The following is a 24,005-nucleotide window of genomic DNA, read 5'->3' on the forward strand; positions in this document are numbered from 1 at the left end:
AATCCACGTCAGATCTTTGCGACAAAGGGTGGCCCGCGCACCACGCCGCTGACGGCATGGTTGTGCGTCCAGCCTCGAAACAGATGATTTGGGCTTCATGTCTTTGCAAGGATGGATTAGTTTGTGCCGGCTCCGTCTTCCAAGGGGAGCCAGAATAATAAGGGACTGGAAAACGGTCTGTGGGGTGCTACACTAGCTGTAGTGCAGGTTCTGCCATGGCGCTTGCAACCGATTGCGGATCTCCACAGTTCCACATTGCACGCTTGCACAAATGCAGCCTAGCCTGCGGCACCGAATTCGGGTCTCATCAAGATTTCTCGGGTACGTACCTTGAGCGGGCGAATGGGCCGGGGCGAGGCGTGCTGGGCTGGCGCCTGGGCTTGTGGTCCGTGTGTCGAGTCCCGGGGAGGGCAGCAATTCGAGATGCACGTCTCGCCGTCGTCCAATCTTCGGCCATTTGTCCTCCATATCCAACAGCCATCTCCATCAAAGCGCGTCCCCGTTCCACGCCAACCGAGACAGCGCTCCCAGGCGGCCGGAATCTTTACCGAGGGAAACATTGGACGGACACGATTTTTCCTTGTTCTCTTGTTTGTGCTCGCTACCTCGCGCCCGTCGAAACCCAAGTTGCGCCGTTGCCCTGGCTCCAGCCTCATCGCGCAGCCCGAAGCAGAAGGTCCAGGATCGAGAAAGCCGTTTGAGGCTATTCTGAGCGCGCGCCGTCAAAGCTAAAGCGATGCGTCATCGGGTGCCGGCTCGCTAAGTTCTCACGATCGGCGGGCCTCGCTCGTAAACTGCAATGTGCGTCAAGTTCCAGCTTCCTCCTTACCGCAGAGTTTTCCACTTCCTCTCCCCTCCCCTTCCTCCTCTCCTCTCCCTCTCCCCGCTTCTCCCCCGGCTCCTCCCACTCTCCCCTCCCATCTGAGTGCCGTTATGGGTATATGGATCGTACTCGGAATCGCCCCGAGAATCGCACTCGGAAGTTCCCGAGTCCTGCGTCTAAGCAAACTAGATTGCCATCAGCCCATCGACCTCGCTATCATCGCCTTGCCTGTCCTCCCTTCACAATTGGGTCCCGTCATCCGTGTCGTCGTGTTAACCATGGCTCTCGCCGTAGGTCGAGGTATCCGGGCAGCCGCTATGACGGCGATCGGCGATCTCGCTCGCCGCACGATAGGTCTCCATATGGAGACCGTGGCCCGCAGTATCCCGATGTTGACCGCAGGCGCCCGCCACCAGATTCGCGAAGCAACCCGGGCAGCTTCCCGCCCGGCCGAGATGGGTTCCGTGATTCGCTCTCGGGGATACAACCGCCTCGTGGACCAAAGGCTCTACTCGATCCCCCCAGCGGGCCGCGTGGTGGTGGTTTCGGCGCTGATTTCCGTGGTGGGAGAGGGCGCGGCGGCGCACGTGGTCGGCAATGGCGAGATGATGGCCGAGATCCCGGGCGTGACCGCGATGATTACCGAGACCGACCGCACTTTAGGGATGAGCGAAGCCGAGAGCGAGAGCGAGAACGCGACAGGGAAAGGGACCGAGACTGGAGGGACCGACCCGACTTTACTCGCACGCGGAGACCAACCCCTCCTCCTCTGAGGGCCCGCTCCCCACTGCCTTCGCGGGACTTTAGAGACGCACGAGACGTACCGTTGGGAGTTGACGCCGAGCGTGCGAGACGGGAATCCAGGGACGGACCATTGTCGGCCGGCTCCTCGAATTCGGACCCCATGTTCGCTCCGTCGCAGTTCCGCGGCGGATTCGGCCGAGGCGGAGGAAGGGGCGGGAGCCGAGGTCGCGGCGACTGGGATCAGAGAGGAGGTAGGAATTTCTACGACGAGCGAGATCGTTACCCGCCACGGAGTCGGTCTCAGGAAAGCCGATGGGGACGGGAACAGGAAGATCGGGACCGCAGGGACAGCAGGTATCCAGACTCAGCCAGAGATCCTCGCGATGACCGCGACGTCAGAGACAGGGAGCGCGAAACCATTCGCCCAAAGCCCGATCGAGTCTCGCACGAACCTCCCTCGGCGAAGGACGTCTCCCCCCCACCACTTGCACCTTCGGCGCCCGCTTTTGGATCGGTTCCAAGCCGTCAACCGTCGTCCACGGATATCCAGTCCCTCACCGGTAAGCCCCCACCAACCGGCCCCAGGGCACTAGCCGAAGACAGGCCAGCTCCTACGGGCCCTGGGGCCGGAAACGAGAGGCCGCCGCCAACCGGCCCATCCAAGCCGGCACTCTCGAGCGGCAGCCCTTCCATACCCCTCGGACCCCGAGCCCAACAGAAGCAACAGCGCTCCAGCAAGCAGTGGATCAACCCTTCCATCGCGGTGAAAAAGGCGCAAGAGTCGCCGAAGGGCGCACGATCGCAGAGCTTCGTATCACAGGAAGCGAGACCTTTTTACCGCCCAGAATCCTCTCACTCCGAATACCATGGAGATTTTGAGAAGCGCCCCCGAAGCCCGGATGCAAAATCAGATTCCCACGCCACGAGCGCCGACCGATATGGAGGACTTCACCTTACTGGTCCCAACGACATCGCCATCAAATCCGAGAGGGGCTCGCAATCCGCCAGGACATCGGTTGACCGAGAAACAAGAACTGCCTTTGATGACGGCGACGTGCACATGGGAGGGACGGAATCCTCCGACCGGGCGCAGCAGGGCCAACAACCAACGAGTCCAGCCGTTCCGAAAACCGGTGAGTCTGCTATCGAGGCTACCGAGAAGGCCGAGAAACCCAAAGAACCTGCTGTTATGGAGAAGAAGCACGTTGTCATTGCGGCTCCGTCTTCGCGAGTTCAATTGCCGGACCGAGACGCCGCTACCCCCGCAGCGGATGTGTCGTACGAGTCGGACGATGACGAGGATTTCGATGATTACTTCGAGAAGGAAATTTCCAGGAACGAGGCCGAACTGAAGAAGTTGGAAGACGCTATTGACAAGGTTCCGGTGCACATTGTTCGACGGTATGCGACGGTGGTACACGAGGCAATGCTGGGCGTGCTCAAAGATAGTGTCAACTTGGTGGACTTGATAGGGCCCATTCCCCAAGGTTTCACTTTCCCCCGCCCCAGGCCAGGGACCGAAGCGCCTGACAAGAAAATGGCCGATCCGGAGAGCCAGGCCAATGAAATGCCTCCCGCAACCCGCGAGCCCTCGGCGATCCCGACCGTGGAGGGCGTCGATAGCAGCTCGGTCCAACCCCCGGAGCCCCAACCCAAAGTCGAGGAGACGGATACCGAAGGCTCAGGGCTACCTCCTGTTCCCGCCCTGGAGGAGATAAAACCGCTCAATGAGGATGTTGATATGCATGATGCCTCTGAGCACCAAGCTGGTATGGGCCCAACTCAGCGGTTGGTTTCGGTCAATGGTATGTCGGCGGATGGAGAGGGTCCCGTGTTCTTCCCGCCTCCATTCGATCAGCCAGAAACCGGGAGGAGCAGTCCATCGCCGGACGATGAGAGCGAAGACAGGACCGAGGACGACGCGAGCATCTACGGCAGTGTTGAGGTGGTTAGGGAGTACTCGACAACGCCACCTCCTGAAGACCTGCCGGTATACAATGTCAAGCCGTGGTACCACAGTCGGCGAGTCCGCGGGCTGGGCCGCAAGGATTCCGCGTTTGGGGATTTCCTGTTAGGACGCATCCAAGATCAGGCTGCGGCTGCAGAGAGAGAGCAGGACGAGCTACGACGGGAATATGAAAAGAACTACGAGGCCTATTTGCGCTTCACCCTTTCGGACGATCCGGCCGCCGTCAAGAGCCGCGAATATTTTACGAGCTCCGGGGTGCAGTCGGCAGTCAATAGTAAGTCGGCAAGTTCCGAGTCGAAGCCCGAAGGGGGCAGGCGGGCAGCGGGCCGCTTCTCGACTGAACTAGATCTCGACTATGCCATCCAGCAGTCGATACGCGAGCACCAGGAGAAGAAGGAGAGGGAGGAGAGAGCACAGAAAGAAAAGTACCGCAGCGATAAGGAAGCCGCGATTCCCGAAATGTTCTGGACAGAGGAGGAGAAGGAACAGGCCTCGTTCTATGACACGGCCGGTTTACTTCCGCTGGAGAAGCTTGTTGCGACGTGGCAAGTGGTTCCCTGGCACGTCAACTTCACCGAGGAAGAGGCTGGCAAGTTCGAGAAGTCCTACCTCGAATTCCCCAAACAATGGGGGAAAATTGCCAGGGAGCTGCCGGATCGCGACTTTGGGACCTGCATTCAGTATTACTATGCCAAGAAGCGCGACCTCAACCTCAAGGAGAAACTTAAGAAGCAGCCTAGAAGGCGCAAGAAGGGCCGTGGGAAGCAGCGCTCCAGCGCCTTGGTATCAGAGCTTGGCAACACTGAAAACGAAACCGAAGACGCGACTCAGGAGAACGGCGAAAACGGTGAACGCCGACGTCCCCCACGCCGAGCGGCTGCGCCGACATGGGGTTACGAGGCTACCCCGAATGCCGACTCTGACGGCGCGGCCTCAACCGCTACTCCCGGACGGAGGAGAGCCGGGACCGCAGCTGATGCGAAGAACGAGAGCGGCGCCGAAAAGCCGGAGGCCAAGAAGGGAGGGCGGAGGCGGCAGAAAGCGGACAAGGAGGCTAAGGGCCCGAAGCCGGCACAGACGCCCACAACCGCACCCCTCGCCGTACCCGGCAAGCCGGGCAGATCACGCGCCAACTCCAGGGTTCAGGGCCAGGAGTGGATGTCGCCCCAAACACCTGTCGATCTCGCCGCCCGCGCACCCGTCCCGTTCGAGGCGCCTCCCGGGGGCATGCAACCACCCCTAGCGCCAGTCCAACAGCCACCGCTCGCCAGCCCAGAGAGGGCGGCTCCTCCTATAGCGTCCACCATTTCCGAAGTCATGGCACCGCCTTCGCTCCGGCCAGAGCCCCCACCACCCCCGGCGTCCGTCCCGACATTCGAAATATCTCAACCCCCCGGGTCAGAGCGCATCCGCACGCCACAACAAGCATCCAGCTACTGGAGTGTATCGGAGTCGACCGACTTCCCGGGGTTGCTGCGCTCTTTTGGCACTGACTGGGCTTCGATTGCCAACCACATGCAAACCAAGACGGCAACTATGGTAGGCTCAACGCCGCCGCAACCACCACCACAGTCCATATTCCAGTACACTAACCATCCCTCGCAGGTCAAGAACTACTACGTCCGGCAGACGAAGGAGGGTGGCAAACCGGAGTGGGAACAGGTTGCTAACGACGCTGACGCCAAGCGCCAGAGAGGGGAGAAACGGCCGCCGCCGCCGGCCCCGACACAAGGGCCGAGGAACAAGAGATACGATGTCCCGACCTCGGGACCCCGGCCCCTGGCCGCCGCCGAACCCGATGAGGTAACGCCGACAAAGGTCGAACCGCCGGTTCAAAGCCAACCGTTTACGCGCTTCCAAGTGCCAATCGCCCAGGCCGCGCCAGTCTCACATCCACTTGTGCAACCAGCCCAGGCCGCAACGACTGCGCCGTTGGCATCGTCTACCACACCACGACAGCAACCGCCACCGAGCGGATCAGCCGTCACCCAGGCCATGTCACCCCACGCAAACCCCCTCCGACCGCCGGGGCCCGCCTTCCCATACCCGGAGAGAGAAGCAGAGCCGACCCCAGTTCAGCCGCCGGCTCAAGCTCAGCAGCCAGTTCGCATCTCGCAGAAGCCTGCTCCCGCCGCCAGCTCTATTCCGCCTGTTTCAGAATCCGTGCAACGCCAACCCGGATGGGCGAGAGATATGGATAACCAGTTCTCACTCCTGACACAGCAAAAGGAACTTCGCGATGCCCGGGAGCGCCAGAGGCTCGACCTCACACACCGCGAACCCCTCCGGCCGGTCGAGCGAGCGCCTTTACGGATGAAGCAGGAGCCCGAGCAACAGCCGTTGCACCACCCCGAGGCCTACCCGCCATTTCAAGCACCGCAACGCGCCGTCGCTTCTCGAATCGAACCCGCTCCTCTGGCGAGGCAGCCGGAGCCGCCTCGTACCGCGTCGCCGGCGCAGCAATCATACGCGCCACCTGTTCATGCACAAACGGCACGTAGCCTACTTAGGGACCCGGTGCCGATGCACCAGACACCTCCTCCGGTGGTACCCGCTAGCGACAGGCCGCCATCGGGCATGCAGCGCCCGACACCCGTGTCAATGCAGGAGCAGTATGGCGCAACTCCTGTGTCTGCTCCTCCGCCGCCGCCTCCGCCTCAACCCCAGCCTACACCCGCGCCGGCTCAGTCCCGATCTACGGAGCGCAAGACAAGCAGTATCATGTCGCTGTTGAACGCTGACCCTGAGCCACCCAAGAGGGTCGCTGACGTGTCGTCGGCGGTTAAGACAAGCTCGACACCGCCGCCTCAGATGTCGATCCGCCAACCGCCGCCAACGTCGGCGCCGGCACCGCCCCGAAGAGAAATTGAGACTGGATATCCTTATGCTCGCAACCCTGCTCAAGCGCCGCAATCGGCGATTCCGCCACTCAAGCCGTACCATACCCAGTCGCCGCAGCCTCAACACATGCGTGTGCCGAGTGGCTCAATGCCATCAAGCATGGACCCCACGGCGACGGCGGCGGAGGCGCCGCGGGATTACTATGCGCGGCATCCATATGCTCAGCACCAGGCGAGCGCGTCTAACTCGCCCCAGACTCACCATTACGCACAGCCCGGGCAGCACCCTCAGCAGCATGCTCCGCCGCCGCAACAAGCCCAACAAGCCCAGATGGGATACGCGAGTCAGCAGTCGTACCAGCCCTACCCGGTCAGCCAGGCGCACGCCGCTTCTCCCACCCCGCAGTATGCGCCGCACCCTTCCATGTCGGGCAGGCGAGAACCACCGCAGCCTTCTAGCCGGGAACCGTGGTCTCTGGCGCAACAGCAGACTGCGGCTCAACAGCAACAGCAGCCGCAGCCGCAGCAGCAGCAGCAGCAGCAGCAACTTCTCCATCATCAGCACCAGCAGCAGTCACCATGGCCGCCATCCCACCAGGCAGCCCCCAAGACTACGCAGCCGCACGTGCCGGCGCAGTCAGCATGGGGCGCTCAACATGGCGTGCAGGCCAAACCGCAAGTCAGCAGCCCTCTAGCACCCCAGCACCACAATTCCTGGCCGACATCATCAGCGAGCCAGCAGCCACACGCGCTCAACCTGAGAGAACCCCGCGCGGCCAGTGTCTACGGCGGACATGACGCACAGAGCCCCGCTCCGGGTATGGTCCCCCACCACCAATCTCACGGCTCTCTAGGCGGTGGCGGGTCACGATACCCTCCTCCTCAAGACGCCCGACGACCCGATCCGGTCGTTCAGCAGCAGCAGCCTCCTACCCAGCCGTATGCAAGGTACTCGAATACTCCCGGACCCGGCGGCAGAGATCTGAGGGATCCGGTTGGCGCGGTGAGTGCCGCCGCGGTCAGGAGTTATACCCCCGTGAGCGCGTTCGATCCGCGGGGACCGCCGCCACCGCAGCAGCAGCAGCAGCAGCAGCAACAGCAAGTATATGGTGCAGGGCAAGCTCAAGATGCAGCGGCGATCAGGGAGGCGCAGATGAGGGAGGCATGGGAGAGGGAGAGGGAGAGAGAGGCGACTATCTTGGGACGGCAGCTTAGGCCGGGAGATCCATATGAGCGCGGGGAAAGGAGGTACTAGTGTTAATGTTCTGTTTTTGTTTTTCTTTGTTTTGTTTTCAGTTTGTGGATGATATCCAAGTCTCCTGTCTTCAAGAGGATTCAAGTGCATCGGCATGCATGGATGGATGGGGGTATGGTGCAATTGCATGGATGCATGTGTTATCCGACGATGAGACGGTGAATGGATGGTTGTTTTGTATCTTTAGGATAGAGAATATGTTCACGTGTTGCGGGATAAACGAAGTGATTTCTCTGTTTTGGATGGGCCACACAATGCGATCGACCTCTTCTTCCGCCACACGTTCACCTCTGCCTCGATCAAAGCTGTCCCAAGTCGGGTCCCCTTCACGCGTCTTCCACCCACACCGCTCAGAGCTGAGAGTAAATTTCCTCTTCAAACGCCTTAAACAGCGGGTTCACGGCCGGGTCAGCCGGCTGCCGAATCTGCGTCCCGAAGATGCCGCACACGCCAGCCGTCCTGTCGATGAACTGTCGTCGCCTGTCAGCACAACCCTGTTTGCCTCTCCCGCGTCCTCGCATATAGAGCGCGGGATGTACTCACCCAGCTGAGGTTAAACACCCCTCCCCATTGGAGGAACCCCTTCTTCCTGTGCGGGTGGCTATCCCCGTCCACCAGCAGCCCGCCCGCGCTCCAGTCGTACTCCCCGTTGGTGTCGGTCGGCACCCACCCCACCACCCACTCCGGGTGCCGCATGTTCTCCCTCAGCGCCTCCTTCGCCTCGGGGTCGCGGGCCAGCAGGCCCTCGAACAGCCACCGCGCCGTCTCGGGCCGGAGGAGCCGCCCGTCGTCGCACAGGATCGAGTGGAGCACCTTCATGTACTCCTCGAGCGACGCGTACGCGCCCTCGCCGCCGAACGCCGCCTTGTCGCTCGACAGGTCGGGCTGCATCTCGGACGGCGCGAGCTTGCCCGTCGCCGCGTCGCGCGCCGCCATCCCCGCCAGCCGCGCCAGCGCCGTCGCCGCGTGCCGCCCCGGGTGGAACGTGATCCCCCCCCGCGCCACCCCGACCTTATCGAACACCTCCCCTTCCAGGTACGCCTCCAGGTCCCGCCCCGTCACCGCCTCCACCAGCCGCCCCGCCCAGTCGATCCCGCTGCCGTACGCCCACGACGTGCCCGGCTCGAAGAGCAAGGGGTAGTCGAAGCGCGCTTCCACCGTCTTGGGCGCCGACGGGCTCAACGGCAGCGGTATGGCCTTGTTGGTGGCGGAGAAGTACTGCGTCAGGGCCGGAGAGAGGAACGGGTAACCTGCCCCGGAGGAGTGGCTGAGTAGGTGGCGGACCAGGAGCGGCTTGGTCCGCGGGGTGAGGATCGGGGAGCCTGTGGTGGGGTCGAACCCCGAGAGGATGGGCTGCGCGGCCAGGGTCGGGAGGTGCGGGGTTATGTCCGAGTCGAGGGTGATGAGGCCGCGTTCAACGAGCTGCAGGACGGCGATGCAGGTGAGGAGTTTGGTCATGGAGGCGAGGACGAAGGTGGACGACGGGGTCAACGGGGAGGCCGGGTTGATGGCGCCCAGGGCCAGGGTGTAGTTGAGTTTGCCTAGGCACGGGAAGGTCAGCAAGGGACGGAACGAGAGTATAAGGGGATCACGAGAAGACACACCAGACTTGTCCCGCGCGAGGAGGACCGCGCCGGGAATGTCGCCATCATCAATGGCTTTCTGGATGCGGGCTTCAAACTCAGGAGACATGGTTACTGGCTAGGCTGTGGTATTGTCTCTGCTGCTGAGACGTGCTGACACTCGACTGTTGTAAACAACCAGACGATGCGGGGAGGGAACGGGTTAAGTATATTGGAACGGGACACAGAATCAACCCCGGCCCCCAACTAGCCGGCCCCCAACTACTTATACATTCCCCTTCTTCCGCTCCTTTACTGCGATGCCCGCAAGGAATAAACCGACAACACAACGCTCCATGCATGGAACTTATATGTACTGTGCACGGACAACAACCTCCCCCGACCAGGGGTTCCAAGTGGGGGTTCGGGTGCGGGGATGTGGTGCTCGGCGGGTGAAGCTCGGCAAGGCCGGCCGAACCCCTCACCTCATCTAGAGAGCCACGGGAAGCGTGCGGAGTCATTTAGCCAGGGTGGATAACGGACAGCAGGGGACTGTACCATATGTGACGGGGTAGGCCTGTAAAGGAGTCTGAACTCGAAGTAAAGATAGGTAACCAGTATACAACGCAAAGTCCAATTCTGTAGTTACAGCCACACAACCGAAAAATGTACATACCACCACAACCCCTATTCAAATCGTTGCCTCCATGCTAAACCCAACGCAGCAAGCTCAACTGCAAACAACTCGACTCCATTGCTAACCAAGATGCGGGAAGATACGGTATAGGACCTGACGATAAAAACCAAAGCATAGGGCCCCCTGAACTATGCGCAGCTAAGCCAACCAACATAAACACAAGGGGTATATTCCCTCCACCACACCCTCGCCCTCCTCATGACCCATCACATCATACAGAATGCATCATAGTACACCCTCTACCTCCAAAATCACTCCTCAGCAGCGACCGCCTCGGCAGTCCCATTCACCTTCTCCCCTTCCCCTTCTCCCGCGCCGCCATCCTCCCCGATCGGCTTCTCAGGAACAATACCGTTCTGCCTCTCCCACACCTCCCTCCGAATCCGATCATCCTTCGCCTTCCTCGCCCTCTCCACCTCCTCTACACCCCCGGACTTCTTCAGCTTCCCCTCCTCGACAAAGTTCGTCAGCTCCTTCTTCAGCGGATTCTCCCTCCGGCTCTCGAGCTCCTTCTGCCTCAGCTTCTCGGCCCTCTCAATCGCTTCGAGTCGATTCTCATGATTCGGCTGCAGCGCTCTCACCTCACCTAGCACCCCCTCCTTCGCATCCCTCGGGTCCACCACGGCCGCGCCCTCCCGGATACTGCTCAGCCCTTTGCTAAACTGCCTCCCTGGCCCACCCCCGCCGGCGCCGGCATCCTTCATCTGCTCCTTCGTCGCCTGCTCGACCAGCGCGAACGTCTCGCTGGCCTTCTCCAAGTCATCCCGGAGGTCCACGATCAGATCCTCCATCAACCTCAGCTCGTCCCGCCCTTGGCACACATCCTCCAGCTCCTTCTCCCAGATCTTGGTCCAGATGGGCTTCTCGCGCTTCATGTACTCCTCCATCTTGCTGAGCTCCTTGGTGAGCAGCGTGATGTCCCGCGTGACCGTCTCGAGCTGGCGCGGCAGGGGCCGCACCCCGCGGTGGACCACGTCCTTCCTGAGATCCTCGACCAGGTCCTGCAGGTCGTCGACCTTGTTCACGAGCCGGTCGCTGTCCGTGTTGAGCTGCTTACGGCCGTTGATCACGTACGCGCGGCCGCTGTCGCCCTCGATGTCCGGCACGGCCACCTTGGCCGCCGCCATCTTCACGCTGTTGGCCTTGTTGCGGAGCGCAGACATGGAGCCCTGGATCTCGGACTGGAAGTTGGAGTAGGTCTGGCGGAGGACCGCCAGGTCGCGCCGTAGCGACTGGATTTCCGAGAGTTGCGCCGAGCTGAGCTTGCGAGTTGCCAGGGCGGGCCCCGCTTGCTTGGGGGAGTCGACGGGGGCTGCCATGATGGTCGGGGGAGCGGCGGCCAGCCGAGCAACGTCTTTAGCGGTCTCTTGCTGCCGTTCGGAAACTCGTTGTAGAGCTGCCCCGTGATCATCGACGTTCTGTTTCATTTCCAGCACCATCTGCTTGAGCGAGCCGAGGCCGTCATCAATGTGCTTCTTGACTTCGTCCAGAGCCTCCACGTTAAGCACTAAGACAGTGCGGTCCTTGATGTCGGACAGGTCCTCCAGCTCGTGCCGTACACCCGAGATGGGATCCTGGATGTATATGTCGGGCAGGTCTGCGCCATTTTGTTGCGTGTTCCACGAGAACTTCTCGATAAAGGCTAGCTGCAAGCGCCCTATCGAGAGCTCTTCGTACCCTTCTTGAAGCACAAACTTCTTGACCTTGGACTTGTATTGCAGGAACAGCGTCAGCTCCTTCGTTGCGGGCGGTGAGGTATCGGTCACTGTGCTCGGCGGCTTATCAGGGGTTTGGACCCTGGTTGCCGGCGCGGCCGGCGCCGGCTTTGGCGTCGCGGGCTTCTCCGGCTCTCCGTCTTCGGCAACAGCGGCTGGAATCTCGTCGCTCAGCGGCCCGGTCAAGGTCGCGGTTGGCCGAAACCTGTCCTCTGGTGCTTGAGGCACCGGCAACTCGACTGGGCCCTCTGGTTCTTCTGAAACCCGGCTCGGAACGCGGACGGGGGACGAGTCAGCTGGCATCAGTCGAGACTTGCTCGAGGCGTTGCGCTTGTGACCAATATTGTCCCGCGCCTGCATCGCGCGCATCGACTCCCTGACTTCGCCCCGGCCCCGGTTCGGTATCGGGGTAGTTTGCGGCGGAAGCATTGGAATGCCCGCCGCCTGAGCGCCCAAGTGCTTGGAGATTTGGTAGGCCGAGTATCTCCGAGATGCCCTTCTTTCCAGGTCGCCGCCTCTTTGCAAAGCCGCCAACGCGCTCTGCTGCGACGCCTTGGGCGGCGGCGGAGGAGGCGGGAAGTTATCCAAGCTGCTCAAGTCGCTCGCCGAAGGTCCGGAAGGAATCGTCTCGTCACCGGGGTATGGGGGGAGGACCGGGATATTCTGCATCGTGCTGCTGGAAAGGCTGGACTGCTCCGAATTGAGCGAGCCACCGGACTGATCCCGTTGACGCAGGAAGCGCCGTGTAGGGGAGGCCGCGATATCCTTCCGCCCATCTTCCCGTTGGCTCTCGGGGCGGTAGCCTTCCTCCAGACCCTCATTCAACAAGGTTGTTAATCCCGAGTTGACGCTTCCCATTGTACTAGAACTGGTGGTGCGCGCTGGTATGGGAGGGTTTCCGGCGGCCGCAGCACCGCCGGAGCCACCTTGATCGCCGGTAGTGCCGCTCTCCTTTTCTCTCTGTTGCCTCTGCCTCAATCTCGTTTGCTTCCGCTTGAGCCCATGCAGTAGGTTTATGATGATGTCGCGAATCTTTGGCAGGTACTTCTCCAAGCTCTCAGCGCTCGCTTCCTGGCTCAGAGTAGCCTCCAGGATATTCCGTAATAACTCGGGTACATTCCCCAGGTCCGATGTGTCGACGTTGATGGCCGTGAAAGCACGGCAGGCCATATTAAACTCGTATCCCAGGCGGACGTAGACGTCCGAGACCTGCGTGTCGGTGGCATTTCCTCGCGACCATTGTGTGAGGGTCTCTAGCAACTGCTTGGTAGCAACAAGAAGGTGCGTAACGCTCTTTTCGATCTGGGATAAGGGTACCGACGAACCGGCCGATGACTTTTTCGACGTCATGGTTAGCGACACAAAATGGATTCAAGTGCAGACAGTAGGGCGGGCAAGGAAGCAGGGGGCAGCAGTAGCGAGACGCTGCTGGTGGGGGAAGATGGTAGTGCGATGTGGCGGCAAGCCACAAAACCATGAAACCTGCATCAGATGTGGTGATGCATGAAGCCGGCGGTCGAATCGGGATCTGCATCAACAATGCGGAGGGCCTTGGGGGCAGGGGCCAGGGGAAAAAGAGAAACCGGAAATTCGGGTACTTACGTTGGCTCGCCTCGTGCTATCGCTCCTACTGCCACTCCCGCCGGCAGCGGCTGGTTGAATCTGTCGTGATGCCGACAAGCGAGGCGCAACCGAGCGGTTTGTGCCGACGCCCATGGCGGGCGACATGGAGCGCACCGGGACACTCGGCGGCGGCCCTGGTTCGGCGCCGGGCGAGCGCCGTTGCGAATTTCGGGAGAGATTCATGTTGGTCTCTCCTCCGGCTGCTCTTCGTGGACGCGTCCACCCGTGTTCGACCACCTTCTTTGATGCCCAACCCGATGAAATCGGCGCAGATCGGAATTATCGCTCGAGGTATTTCGGAGGCTGGGCGGGAAATGACGCAGCTCTCCGGCGGGGTTTCGTGACCGGACACGCCAGCAGACAGCGGCAGCAGAAAGGGGCGTCGAGTCAACGGCTTTACAAACCGGAAAGTTGGAATCTAGTCGGCGTCGCTGAGCAGGTGCGGAGGTTCGACATCGGGTCGGGTTGGCAATTACGCCCGTCCCCACCGAGGCTCCAGCGCTGAGGTCAGGCTGCGCTTTACCTGAAGTGTCAAAGCCGGTGGGGGCAGGGGTAAGCAAACCTGCAAGGGCTGAGGCTGTACAGAATAACATTTTATGAGAGGCACCGCAAATTCGCATATCGCAGCATTCGATTTTCCTTCAAAGGCTGTGGAAAGAAACTCAAATCTAGCAAGCTTACCCATTAACTCCTCCTTCTTCAGGATTCTGAATTCGGGTTTCTTTTTTCTTTTGGTTTTCCGTCGACCTGGTTTCTTTCCGCAAGGACTTGCTACTACCCACCCTCATCGCTGCAGCGGGATCGGTTATTTTTGTAGCCAAGAATCTTCGAGATCCGGATGCATGGCTCGAGGTGCAGCGTTGCCGCATTCGGGCAGCGACTAAACAGACGACATGTGCGTTTCGAAACGAAATGTCCTTCCAGCATCTGGGCAATTCCCGTATCCACTTACAAAGCCATCGACACGTCATAGCTCGTGAATTCTGGAAAAGCGGTGTCTAACAAGCGACATTCCGATAACCGCGGTCTAGACTCAAAGAGAAGCCAGCGGAAGGCTCGATACTGTATCCACTGTGCAGCTGTTCGTTAAATGCTTCTACTGCTTAGCCCATCTTGGAGCCAACAAATCGCGATCATCATGTTGAAAGCGGGAAGCCCCACCCCAGGGCAAGGCGATCCCGGGCCTTAGCCCAGCTCAACTTTGTGCTGGAATATCCTACACTACATGTACACTACACTAGTCAGAGGGCCGGACGAATTATGTCTGCAGGCCGACGCTCCATGCGGCGCCCACCGAGTGAGCGCTACTCCGGCCTTTCGTTGCCCTAGTTCGGCACCTCAGGTAAGAAATTTTATGCCGCTCTCAGCGCCACTTGCTTGACTCCCAGGAATGCCCAATACTCGAGTCAGCCACACGGCGCGAGGGGAATCGGCAGAGCGCCAACTGGGCCTAGGCTCTCATGGCCGACCACCGAGTTTCAATTCCTGCAAGCCGTCTGCTCTCATCGGTCCCTGCCACTCCCTTCAACGCCTCTTCCCGCCTGCCGTCCAATGACTTCGCCCCAACCCTGCCACTAGCTCCGGAGGGCGTTGGGATCGCCGCCCGCCGCCTACGCGTCCCATTGCCCGTTGTGGCCGGCCACGATGCAGCCTCTCTGCTCTCCGGGAAAGCGCACTGTGTCTCAAACAGCCCCGATGGGGCCTCCCGGCGGTCTCTGAGGTCCAGCCGTCTGTCCCCCCCGGCGACCGGCTGTCTATCTGCTTAAAAGCCTGCCAAGTCGCCCGATCTCAGACTCTCCTTCACTCTATTGTTATCCGTCCGTCGCTTGTGCAAGTCAGTCGCTTCTGTCAAAGACACTGCTTCAACCAAATACACTCGTTCCAAAAATGCAGCTCAAGCCCCTCGTCCTCTCCGCCCTCTTGGGCCTCGCCGCAGCAGATGGCAGCCACTCGGGCCATTCCACCGAGCACTCGGTTGCGGCATCTACCCAAACCTACACCACCGCTGTCATTGAGAGCAGCTTCGTCAAGTCCAACAGCACCATCAAGACGAGCCACGCCAGCAGCACCATCCTGACATACTCCAACACCACCGTCACCACGGCGACCTCCAAGTCGACTGGCACTACCTCGACCAAGCAAAACGAGGTGACGCCGCCAACGACGACCCGCCCGGCTTCCACCCCAACCTCGATCAACGCTGCCGGCCGTTCGCAGTTCGGCCTGGCCGTACTGGGCCTGGCGGTCGGTGCCGGACTGGTGCTTTGAGCAAATCCGATGCGGAAAGGGATCGGCGGAATATCCACTGGCATGCGAGGAAGGACGTGGTGATGAGCAAGTACGCATGGCATGGTTACTACGGAAACGGATTGGACTAATTGGAATGTAATGCAAGTGGACAATGGGGAAGCGTATCTGACCTGGGAGTTGGAAGAGCCGGCCTGTCTTTGTATGAGATTAATCCTTTGGTATAGTAATTAATCGCAGGCTTTGCCCTGTCAACAACGTTTCTGTTCTAGCCGCTATTCATCGCACTGGCTCGTTGCACTTTTCACCGTGGTCAATACCCCTATTCAAAATGACGTGAGGTTCTTCGGGACTCCCAAAATGTCCCTTTATTATAACCCACTGTCTTGGCATTTTTCACATACAATTCCCCCGTGCCGTTGGGTGCATCATTGTCAGCAGCGCCCAATCAGTCGAAGAGGGAAACCGCCGTGCCATTGTTCTCCCTGTTCCTGTCCAGGCAGTCCACACCCGCATTCAAACAGAAAGACAAAACACGTGAGCCGACTCACGGCTGACGGACAAAGCAACCGCCATCATCATCATCTCCCCGTCCGGTCATTCCCCAAGCCTCTTCCACTCCCTGACCAATCAGCAAACCTCTCAACCCCTCGAACAGCTCCCATACCACAGCATACCCCGAAGCATACATACTATCGCTTACCAGCCATGACCACTCCAACCCAAGACAAGCCTAAACAACAGTCAAAATAACCATCGTCGGCGCCGGCCCGGCAGGCTGCACCCTCGCCCGCCACTTCCTCCTGCACCTCCCCGTGAGCGCCTCCGGTCCCCACCCCACCCCCACGTTTGCCGTCAAAGTATTCGAGAGCAAGCCCTCGCCCCGACTACCGCGCCCAAGGCGGCTCGCGGGATCCCGCACACCTCGACGGAGATCACGGCGCTGAGGCTGGCCCGGCTGTTCAACCCGTTCCTGACGGCCGCGCGGTCCATTGGGGATTGCCTGCAGACTGTGGGCGCGGAGATGAGGGTGGTGGTTTCGGACGCTGGTCGCTCAGCCCATTCGCCAGAACCATGTCCTGGGATCGACCGCGCCGAGCCGCGAGGATCGTGATCGAGTCCTTGCCTGACAGGACGGTAATTTGGGGCGCGAGGGTTGCGGGGGGTCATTCCTGACCATGAGGGTGCGACGTGTACCCTCCCTTCTCCGACCGGCCGTCTGTTCCGGACTTTTCGCTTGTTGCGGGTGCCGATCGGGCTTGGTCCAAAGCCTGGTCTTCTTTAATCTCCCCTGGCAACCACCGGGCTTTGTTCTCTGGCATTGGCGTGTTCAGTATATCCACCCCTGATGCGGAAGCAACCGCCCCATCGAGGTGTATGCCGCTGTTCACCGTGGTAGCATCTTGCGCACGCTGAGGGGCGGCGGTTCGCTCTCTAGCAGCTGGGGGATGGGAGTATCGAAGTGTATATGTATGGTAGGCAGAACGATGGGGACTGGGCTAAAAAAGGGAAGGCTCGGCGGAGATGAGACCGATTTCAGGTGAGAAAAGAGTGCGCTTCTAGAAAAAGGGGGGTTGATGGAAGCGTGGTATCCCCGTGCTGAAACAGGTCGCGGAAAGGTGCCAAGGGAGGTGCGTCACCAGAACGCCATGTCATCTTCCGGTAGGCTACAGGTGGGGTGATTAAGGGAGGCGACGCTCATCGGCGATGCGGCGCATCTGATGTCACCTTTTGCTGGGGAGGGCTTGAACGTTGCCCTAGAGGATCCGATGGGGTTGGCCAGGGCGATTGTAAAGACTCCGAGAGGGCGTAAGGACGAGAAAGGGGAGGGTTTGGTGGCTGCGCTTGACCGGGCAGTGGAGGAGTATGAGTGAGATGTGGGCGAGGTTGGAGAGGGTCACGAGGCTGTCGGACGACTCGACTAAGGCGTGGCGCGTAACGTTCGGTTCATCTGCGTCAAGATGCAGGGAGGATGATTGCATCCGTGGGGCGCAATCCATGCTTGAACAGGGTGTTTACACCCGACACACCGCGATTTGTCATTGCAAAAAAGACAGCGATACACGTCAAGCTCCATGCACCGGCGATTTTACATCCGCTAGCCACACTCGCGACTTACACTTTCTTGTTCAAGAGAGAGACGGGTTGGTAACGTTTCCGATGTCGGTGGAGTAGGGATCTCACCAGTGCACATGGGTTAGCGAGTCAGAAACTCACTGAAGTTATCGTGTTGCTAAGTTGCATCGCAGAATACGAGCAGCTCCTCTGCCTCAATATTCATTCACTCAAGAACCTGAAAGATGGAATGTACGGACTCAGCTCATAAGCCTCCTAGTCAGGGGAGACGTTGGAGGTAAGCTTCGCCAATATGGTCAACAGCAGAAACCGTTGTCGATCTCCAACTGCTAGATCGGGAAGACGAGACCGCAATTAATTAATCGAAAACCCGGGAGACAAAGGCTGGGCCATGAGCAACGGTTAATAAGGAGCTGGAAGTAATGGATATGACATCATATTAACTAAAAAAAAAACCGAATTGTGGCAAAGCTTACCGTTCGAGGTTTAGGCGGCAGTTCGTGCAGGGTTCCTATCACCCTCGGTTTAGAATAGGAGGCTGAGAAGGAAGAAACCTCGGATCTGTGGTGCTATAGTAGCGTATCCATGTCGTTTAGCTTCAGTGACGTTCATCGCTTATTAAGATCGTGATGGCTCGGGGCGTTTGATATCCAGAACTGACCGACATTGTTTCCGACATGGTGCGAAACTACCGTAGGCATGCATACCTTACAGCGCCAGGAATAATAAGCGGAAGCGGTTTACGCATGGTGGGGTTACTAAGGTAGTAACATTATGGCGTCCGCTGGTGACCGCGGCGGAGCGCTTACTGAGTCGGTAAATAAAGTAGGGCAGGGCAAACAGAAAAAAAAGAAAAAAAAAAAAAAAAAATTTGCCCTGCTGACACACCGGATGCGGAAAGAAATACATGTGTTTTGTAGCTGGGCGAGCTGAAATGCAACATTTTGGCCGTTGAGACGACTCCAGGCAGCCCCACTCTTCAGGGGCGGCTCGATGTGTTGAGCTGTCTCTTTCCTGCTGCGAGAGGCCACCAGGCATCAGTTGCAACACTGTGGCACTGCCGCCAGCGCAGCACGGAATCTCATCTTCACCCCCTAGTAGGGGGCCAAACACTGCTTCTCAATGGCAGGAGTGAAGCAGTCTAAGCGGCGAGTTCCCTAGGGTGTTACTGATGAACCGAGCAAGTGCAAGAGGAACTCGTCTCGGCGGTAGGAAGCGAGCCCGGTCTGTGCACTGCCCAAATGGCTGGAACCTCTGGGGGGCCGATCATAGTGTCGACCTGAATTTTCGTCCAAAGTCAGGGCACAAGCCAAAGCAGTGTGATTCGATAATCACACAGTCGGTCAAGCAATTGTCGTCAAGTGTTCAATTTAGGGGAACCGGGACCATGCTCAAAAGAACCAAAGTCACGTGTGGACTTTTGACGATCCTCGTGCGCCAAGACCAGGTATTGGCTCAAACGGTGCTAGCGGGGATCAAGCTCCGCCTGTCTCCTACGAGCCCCATGTTGTCCAACAAAATTCTCTACCTTACGTTTTACGTATGGACTTCGGGGGAGCCTCCTCTGTCGTCGCACTTCTTTTTATTCAAGGGCCCAAAGGAGCGACCACTGGCTCGTCAGGGGGCCATCTGTGAGGTCATTTGCTGTGGACTTTGTACACCCCTTGCCGCCCATTGATTGGGATTTCGTTGAGCCCTGGTTCTCTTGCTGTCTCCCTCAGTCGCGCCATCTTGGGTCTCTTACCTTCTTGCCGTGCAACACCTGCTCGAGCAACCTTCCCTACCTGACCTCCCCAAACCCCAGATTGCGACGCTCGGGCCCACAAACACCAGCTACACCAGAGCGCCCGTGACGGCTGCTCCTATCCTGCATCATTGTCCCCTTCTTTTCGCACATCCCGCCCAGCCGGCTTCCTCCGGCCCAACCGATTAAGCTCCATCGACGCCCGATATCTCGACAGGGACAGCCCACTCCCGAGCAAAGCAGGAACAACTGCACGACAGCGCAAGAGAGGGGCCGACATTGAAACCCCTGGCCGTATGTCTTCCTCTACCTAGGGACCACTTGGCTTTTCTCGTTGTGCCACCTTGCTGCGAGGTACCGTGGCTAGCGCATACTCGTAAAAAAACAAAAGGTAAATGAGTCTAGATATCCATCTACGGCAGTACAGCCCGCTTTCCCGCCGTTCTTTATTTTACCTTTTGTTCTTTTGCTGCGTTTTCCCGCCTTTCCCAATTTTGTCATTACATGATTTTTTACGCTCGTTATCCCCCAAACGATAGCTTACTTAGCTGTGACACCCACAGAGGTCGTGGCTAGACACTCGGGCCCCCTCTCCATTCAACCAGGTCGCACCAATCAGCGGCCGGATTCGCCCAATTCGTACAAACTCCGCTGCCGCTCCCGCACATCTCCCGCCCGCACCCTCTTTCCCAAAGTTTCCACTGCGACCGGTGCTCAGCGCAGAGAGCACAGGAACTATGGAAGACCGACCGACGACGTCAAAACCCGCCATCTCCTCTTCCCCATCGCCATCTGCGAACCCCGACATCAAGTCACCCACCTCCCGCCCCTTGTACAGCAGCAAGCTCGGCGACCAGCGAGGGAGAACGACAGAGGCAACCGCTTCGCCCCAGTCCGCTGCGAGGTGAGACACGAGACCCTTCCATGCATCCGCATCCCCAAAGGCCTTTTTTTTTTCCCCCTCAAACCGCACATCACCTCCCCCGCCAACAAAGACACGCCCCGAGCTTTTACTTCCATTGGCTTTGTTTTCGCTGCAACGCCCCTGCATTGTGCCTGATGCCGCACCGTTTCTGCTACTTGCAGCTACGGCCTCGCAGAAACGGACAATGAACAGTTGACTGACGTCCGCACAGGCAGACTCCAGTCCAGCAGAAGGCTTGGACCTCGAACAGAAACCCCATCACCGGTCGGCAGCAAATTCCGCAGAACAAGCAGTTCGTGACGAACTCTCTCCGCGAGGTCGGTCCATGGTCCCTCCTATTTCCTGTTTCCCCCACCGAATATCACCGCTATCGAGCCTACGCAAAATTTGGGACAACCCGCTGCAGCTCGACTCGTCTCTACATCAATGCCCCTCCCAATCCTTGCGCTTCCCACGTTGTGTTTACACTCTGGACTCAAACTCATGCTTTCTAAAATAGGGTCAGCGAGTGCGCATTGTTCTCGCCTCCGGTGCCGAGTTTGAAGGCACCTACTCCAACGGCCCCGAGCCGACTAGCTGCCGCCTTACCATGGTGCAGCAGAAGAAGCTCCCAAACTCTTCCGACATTGCGAACGGGCCCGCTAGAAGAGAACAAACCGCTATGACGTTCCAGCGGAAGGAGATTACGGAAGCCCGTGTGGTTTCCGGCAACGCTACCAAGAACGATGGAAGGACCACGAATGGTACGCTCTGCCCTGGTTCTCTGGGCTCTACGAAATACTGATGTGTATTTTTCAGGTAATCGGTCGTCTTTCCGGACCGATGCTGCAATTTCCAATTCTCGACCTGGCGCCGAACGGGCCTTGAAGGCGTGGGTGCCCGATACGGGATATGAGGTCGACGGGAGCCTGGAAAAGTCGAGCAACACCGGCGTCTGGGACCAATTTGCGGAGAATGAGCGTCTCTTTGGTTTGAAGACGGACTACGACGAGAACATTTACACCACAGTGATCGACAAGAGCCACCCGCAATACAAGGAACGCCTGGCGGCTGCGGAGAGGAAGGCGCGCGAAATCGAGGGAAGCGTCGCTACCACGGCGCATGTTGCGGAAGAGCGTGTCATGGACTTTGTGGGCGGAGAGGATCAACGAGATGAGGAAGACAAGTAGGCGGCATTTTCCCCCGCCTGCGTGCGCTCTAAACTCATTTTTTTTTTCAGGTACAGTGGTGTGCGCCGGCAGGACTTCCCCCCGTTGGCAAGCCGCGAGAATAAGTATACGCCTCCGGCTCGGCGCGCCCCCACAGGCCAGGCAACTGTCAAGGGCGCTCCCGTCGATCCTGCTATCATCTCGTCGCAGTTGAAGGGTGCTCCGGCTCCGAAGCAGCCGTCGCCGAAACCAGTCGAGCCAAAGCATCCAACTACGGCGGAAAAACCGGCCACACCAAGCACGGACAAACCAGCAGAGGTTAAAACAAGCGGCAAGCCAGCCGAGGCTAAAACTGGAGAAAGCAAGGTAGATGCCACGAGCGTGAAGGCGGGTGATGACAAGGATGCAGCGCCCATCCGGCCGTCAGCAGCCACCAGCCGCGTTGCGTCGCACGTCAAGCCTGGCGCTGCTCCTAGCGCAACTTCCACCGTCGAACGTGACGTTTTGGTCTCGTTCAAGTCGTTTGCGTCGAGCCAGAGGACCCTGGCTGAGCGAACCAGGACTACTAAGGCCAAGGCCGACAAGGAAGTGAAGTTGACGGAGCTTAAAAAGTTCGCCGACAGTTTTAAGCTCTCTACGCCTGTTCCCAAAGACTTGATCTCCATCATTGCCAAAGATCCCGCCAAGCAAAAGCAGATCCAGGAGAAAGCGCAAAAGAACGCCGAAGAGATGGCCAGGCAAAAGGCTGCTGAGGCTGCTGCGAAGGAGGCTGCAGCGGCAAAGGAGAGCCAGGCTAAGGTAGCTGCCGAGCAGTCAAGCACGTCGACAACGGCAGCGGGAACGACGGACGCTCGAGCCGGCTCCCGTCCGACCGCGCCGCAACATTCGGGCTCGCCGGCCGGAATACCCGGTCGTCACCCCGGCGCCCGCTCATCATACAACCCTCAGCACTATCAGCAGTATAATAGGAACGGCCGCGGGCCGCCCCATATGGCCCCTCAAAACCAACCGACGGGCAATCTAGCACAGCGGCTTCGTACCGTGGAGCAGCAAAAGCTGCAGCACCCTCACATGACCCAGCCGGATATGCGCCTTCCGCCCACCGGCCCGGCGAACAGCGCCGATCCGAGCTTTGGGCGCCGTGTCAGCGCCGTTCCGCCGTCGTACCTCGGCCCGAAGTTGAATCCCAATAGTCACGAGTTCAGACCCAACGCGTTTGCACAGCCGTTCAACCCCGCCATTCCAAGCCAAGGCTCCAGCCCCCGCTCCTCGGTGAACAATGTCGTTGAAACGCCTATTCCACCCCCACCCGCCAAGGGCCAGCTCATCCGGCGCAAGACGATGAAGGTGGATATCAAGAAATGCTTCATCTTGTCACACATTGAGAGCATCCAGCCTCCGCAGGGCCGACACTGGGATGATAATGACGGCATCAGGCCGTCCTTCGACACTCTCCCGACGTGGCGACAGCTTCAGGAAGAGACAGAGGCGCCGGACTCGACCATGCACCTGACGTACAAGGAGTATTTCGAGAGGCTACCGCTCTCAGCCGCGGCTGTGGCTACCCCCAACCCGACGCACGTCATGCCGCAGATTGCGCATCAGCACCAGCTCCCATTCCACTTACAACACGGCGCGCAGAACCTTGCGCCCAGGCAGTCACCTCATATGCCGCCTATGCAAATGCACACAGGCCAGCACGGACACGTCCCTCATGTGCCGTTCAGCAACCCGGACGATCATAGGATGATGCACTCCACGTCGGCACAGTCTTTCGCTTCCCCTAGAATGGGACAGGTACCTATGGCATATCCGCCTGCAATGAGCGCCGCCCCGGCGCAGATGCCGTACGGCCAGCCGGTCATGCAGCCGTACGTGAATCCTGCCCCTCAGATGGGCCAGTTCCGCAGCTTCTCCAATAACCCCCAATTCATACCGCAACAACCCCACCACATGGCCGCGCCGATGATGGTTCAGCCACAGTTCATTCCAGGCCCCAACGGCATGGTCACGGCGGGACCAATGTATGCCGGTGCCCACGCACAGTTCATACCCGCCGGCGCGGTCCCACCGCAGCCCATGGCCGGGTCAAACGGATTCCCCAGCCCCGGTCGGCCAGCAGCACCAATGATGGTGCACCAAGGCTCACACCAGGGCGCACACCAAGGGCAACAGCCCGTGTATGCAATGAGCCCCGGAATGGGTTACCAGCAGCCGGCGTACACGCCGCAGCAACCCCAGGGCAAGTTCTCGGGCCAACGGCCCCAGTGAGCACGTGGAAAACTGCAGAGACCCACGCCGTGGTGTCTGCCCAATTGAATAAGTCTACTGGGATACCCGCTTCTCCAAGCTTGAGCAACGCCGTACGCCGAGCTTGTCCAGGGTTTGTTGGCCAAGAAAGATGAGCTCTGTTCCGCGAGCGAGTAAATGAAAAGTCTTCCTGCCGAGCGCCATTGTTTGCGACTCTGTCATGCAGGCAGCAAGGGGAAGAAAGAAGGAGAGAAAGAGAAATCATAACTATGCTTGACCGGAGCTTTTTATAACAAATGCGGCCATGGCCCTCCTTTTTTTATCCGTTCCCGCGGCCTACGCAACGCCCTTTTACCATATCCGTTTGGCCGCAGGAGAGGGCCTATG

The 24,005-nt window shown here is 59.3% G+C and overlaps 6 protein-coding genes across 6 annotated transcripts; 4 read left to right on the forward strand and 2 right to left on the reverse strand.

Moving 5' to 3' along the window:
* Positions 1–1,101: 1,101 nt before the first annotated feature.
* On the forward strand, positions 1,102–1,596 carry MFIFM68171_03095 (uncharacterized protein; the record flags this gene model as incomplete). The annotated part of the gene is made up of 1 exon (XM_071058517.1): positions 1,102–1,596. One exon carries the CDS (start codon positions 1,102–1,104, stop codon positions 1,594–1,596), a length of 495 nt encoding a protein of 164 aa, XP_070914618.1.
* A 131-nt stretch (positions 1,597–1,727) lies between these two features.
* On the forward strand, positions 1,728–7,631 carry MFIFM68171_03096 (SANT domain-containing protein; the record flags this gene model as incomplete). Its single annotated transcript, XM_071058518.1, has 2 exons — positions 1,728–5,075; positions 5,142–7,631. 2 exons carry the CDS (start codon positions 1,728–1,730, stop codon positions 7,629–7,631), a joined length of 5,838 nt encoding a protein of 1,945 aa, XP_070914619.1.
* A 350-nt stretch (positions 7,632–7,981) lies between these two features.
* Positions 7,982–9,323, reverse strand: MFIFM68171_03097 (Beta-lactamase; the record flags this gene model as incomplete). Its single annotated transcript, XM_071058519.1, has 3 exons — positions 7,982–8,101; positions 8,175–9,172; positions 9,236–9,323. The coding sequence occupies 3 exons, from the start codon at positions 9,321–9,323 to the stop codon at positions 7,982–7,984; spliced, it is 1,206 nt and encodes a 401-aa protein (XP_070914620.1).
* An 818-nt stretch (positions 9,324–10,141) lies between these two features.
* Positions 10,142–13,411, reverse strand: BUD6 (Bud site selection protein 6; the record flags this gene model as incomplete). The annotated part of the gene is made up of 3 exons (XM_071058520.1): positions 10,142–12,940; positions 13,208–13,267; positions 13,316–13,411. 3 exons carry the CDS (start codon positions 13,409–13,411, stop codon positions 10,142–10,144), a joined length of 2,955 nt encoding a protein of 984 aa, XP_070914621.1.
* A 1,704-nt stretch (positions 13,412–15,115) lies between these two features.
* Positions 15,116–15,496, forward strand: MFIFM68171_03099 (uncharacterized protein; the record flags this gene model as incomplete). Its single annotated transcript, XM_071058521.1, has 1 exon — positions 15,116–15,496. One exon carries the CDS (start codon positions 15,116–15,118, stop codon positions 15,494–15,496), a length of 381 nt encoding a protein of 126 aa, XP_070914622.1.
* A 4,536-nt stretch (positions 15,497–20,032) lies between these two features.
* Positions 20,033–23,639, forward strand: PBP1 (poly(A)-binding protein binding protein; the record flags this gene model as incomplete). The annotated part of the gene is made up of 5 exons (XM_071058522.1): positions 20,033–20,199; positions 20,432–20,537; positions 20,720–20,963; positions 21,019–21,385; positions 21,440–23,639. The coding sequence occupies 5 exons, from the start codon at positions 20,033–20,035 to the stop codon at positions 23,637–23,639; spliced, it is 3,084 nt and encodes a 1,027-aa protein (XP_070914623.1).
* Positions 23,640–24,005: the final 366 nt, after the last annotated feature.

This window comes from Madurella fahalii (assembly GCF_045866475.1).
Source record: "Madurella fahalii IFM 68171 DNA, scaffold_2, whole genome shotgun sequence".
In the NCBI taxonomy this organism is placed as follows: domain Eukaryota; kingdom Fungi; phylum Ascomycota; class Sordariomycetes; order Sordariales; genus Madurella; species Madurella fahalii.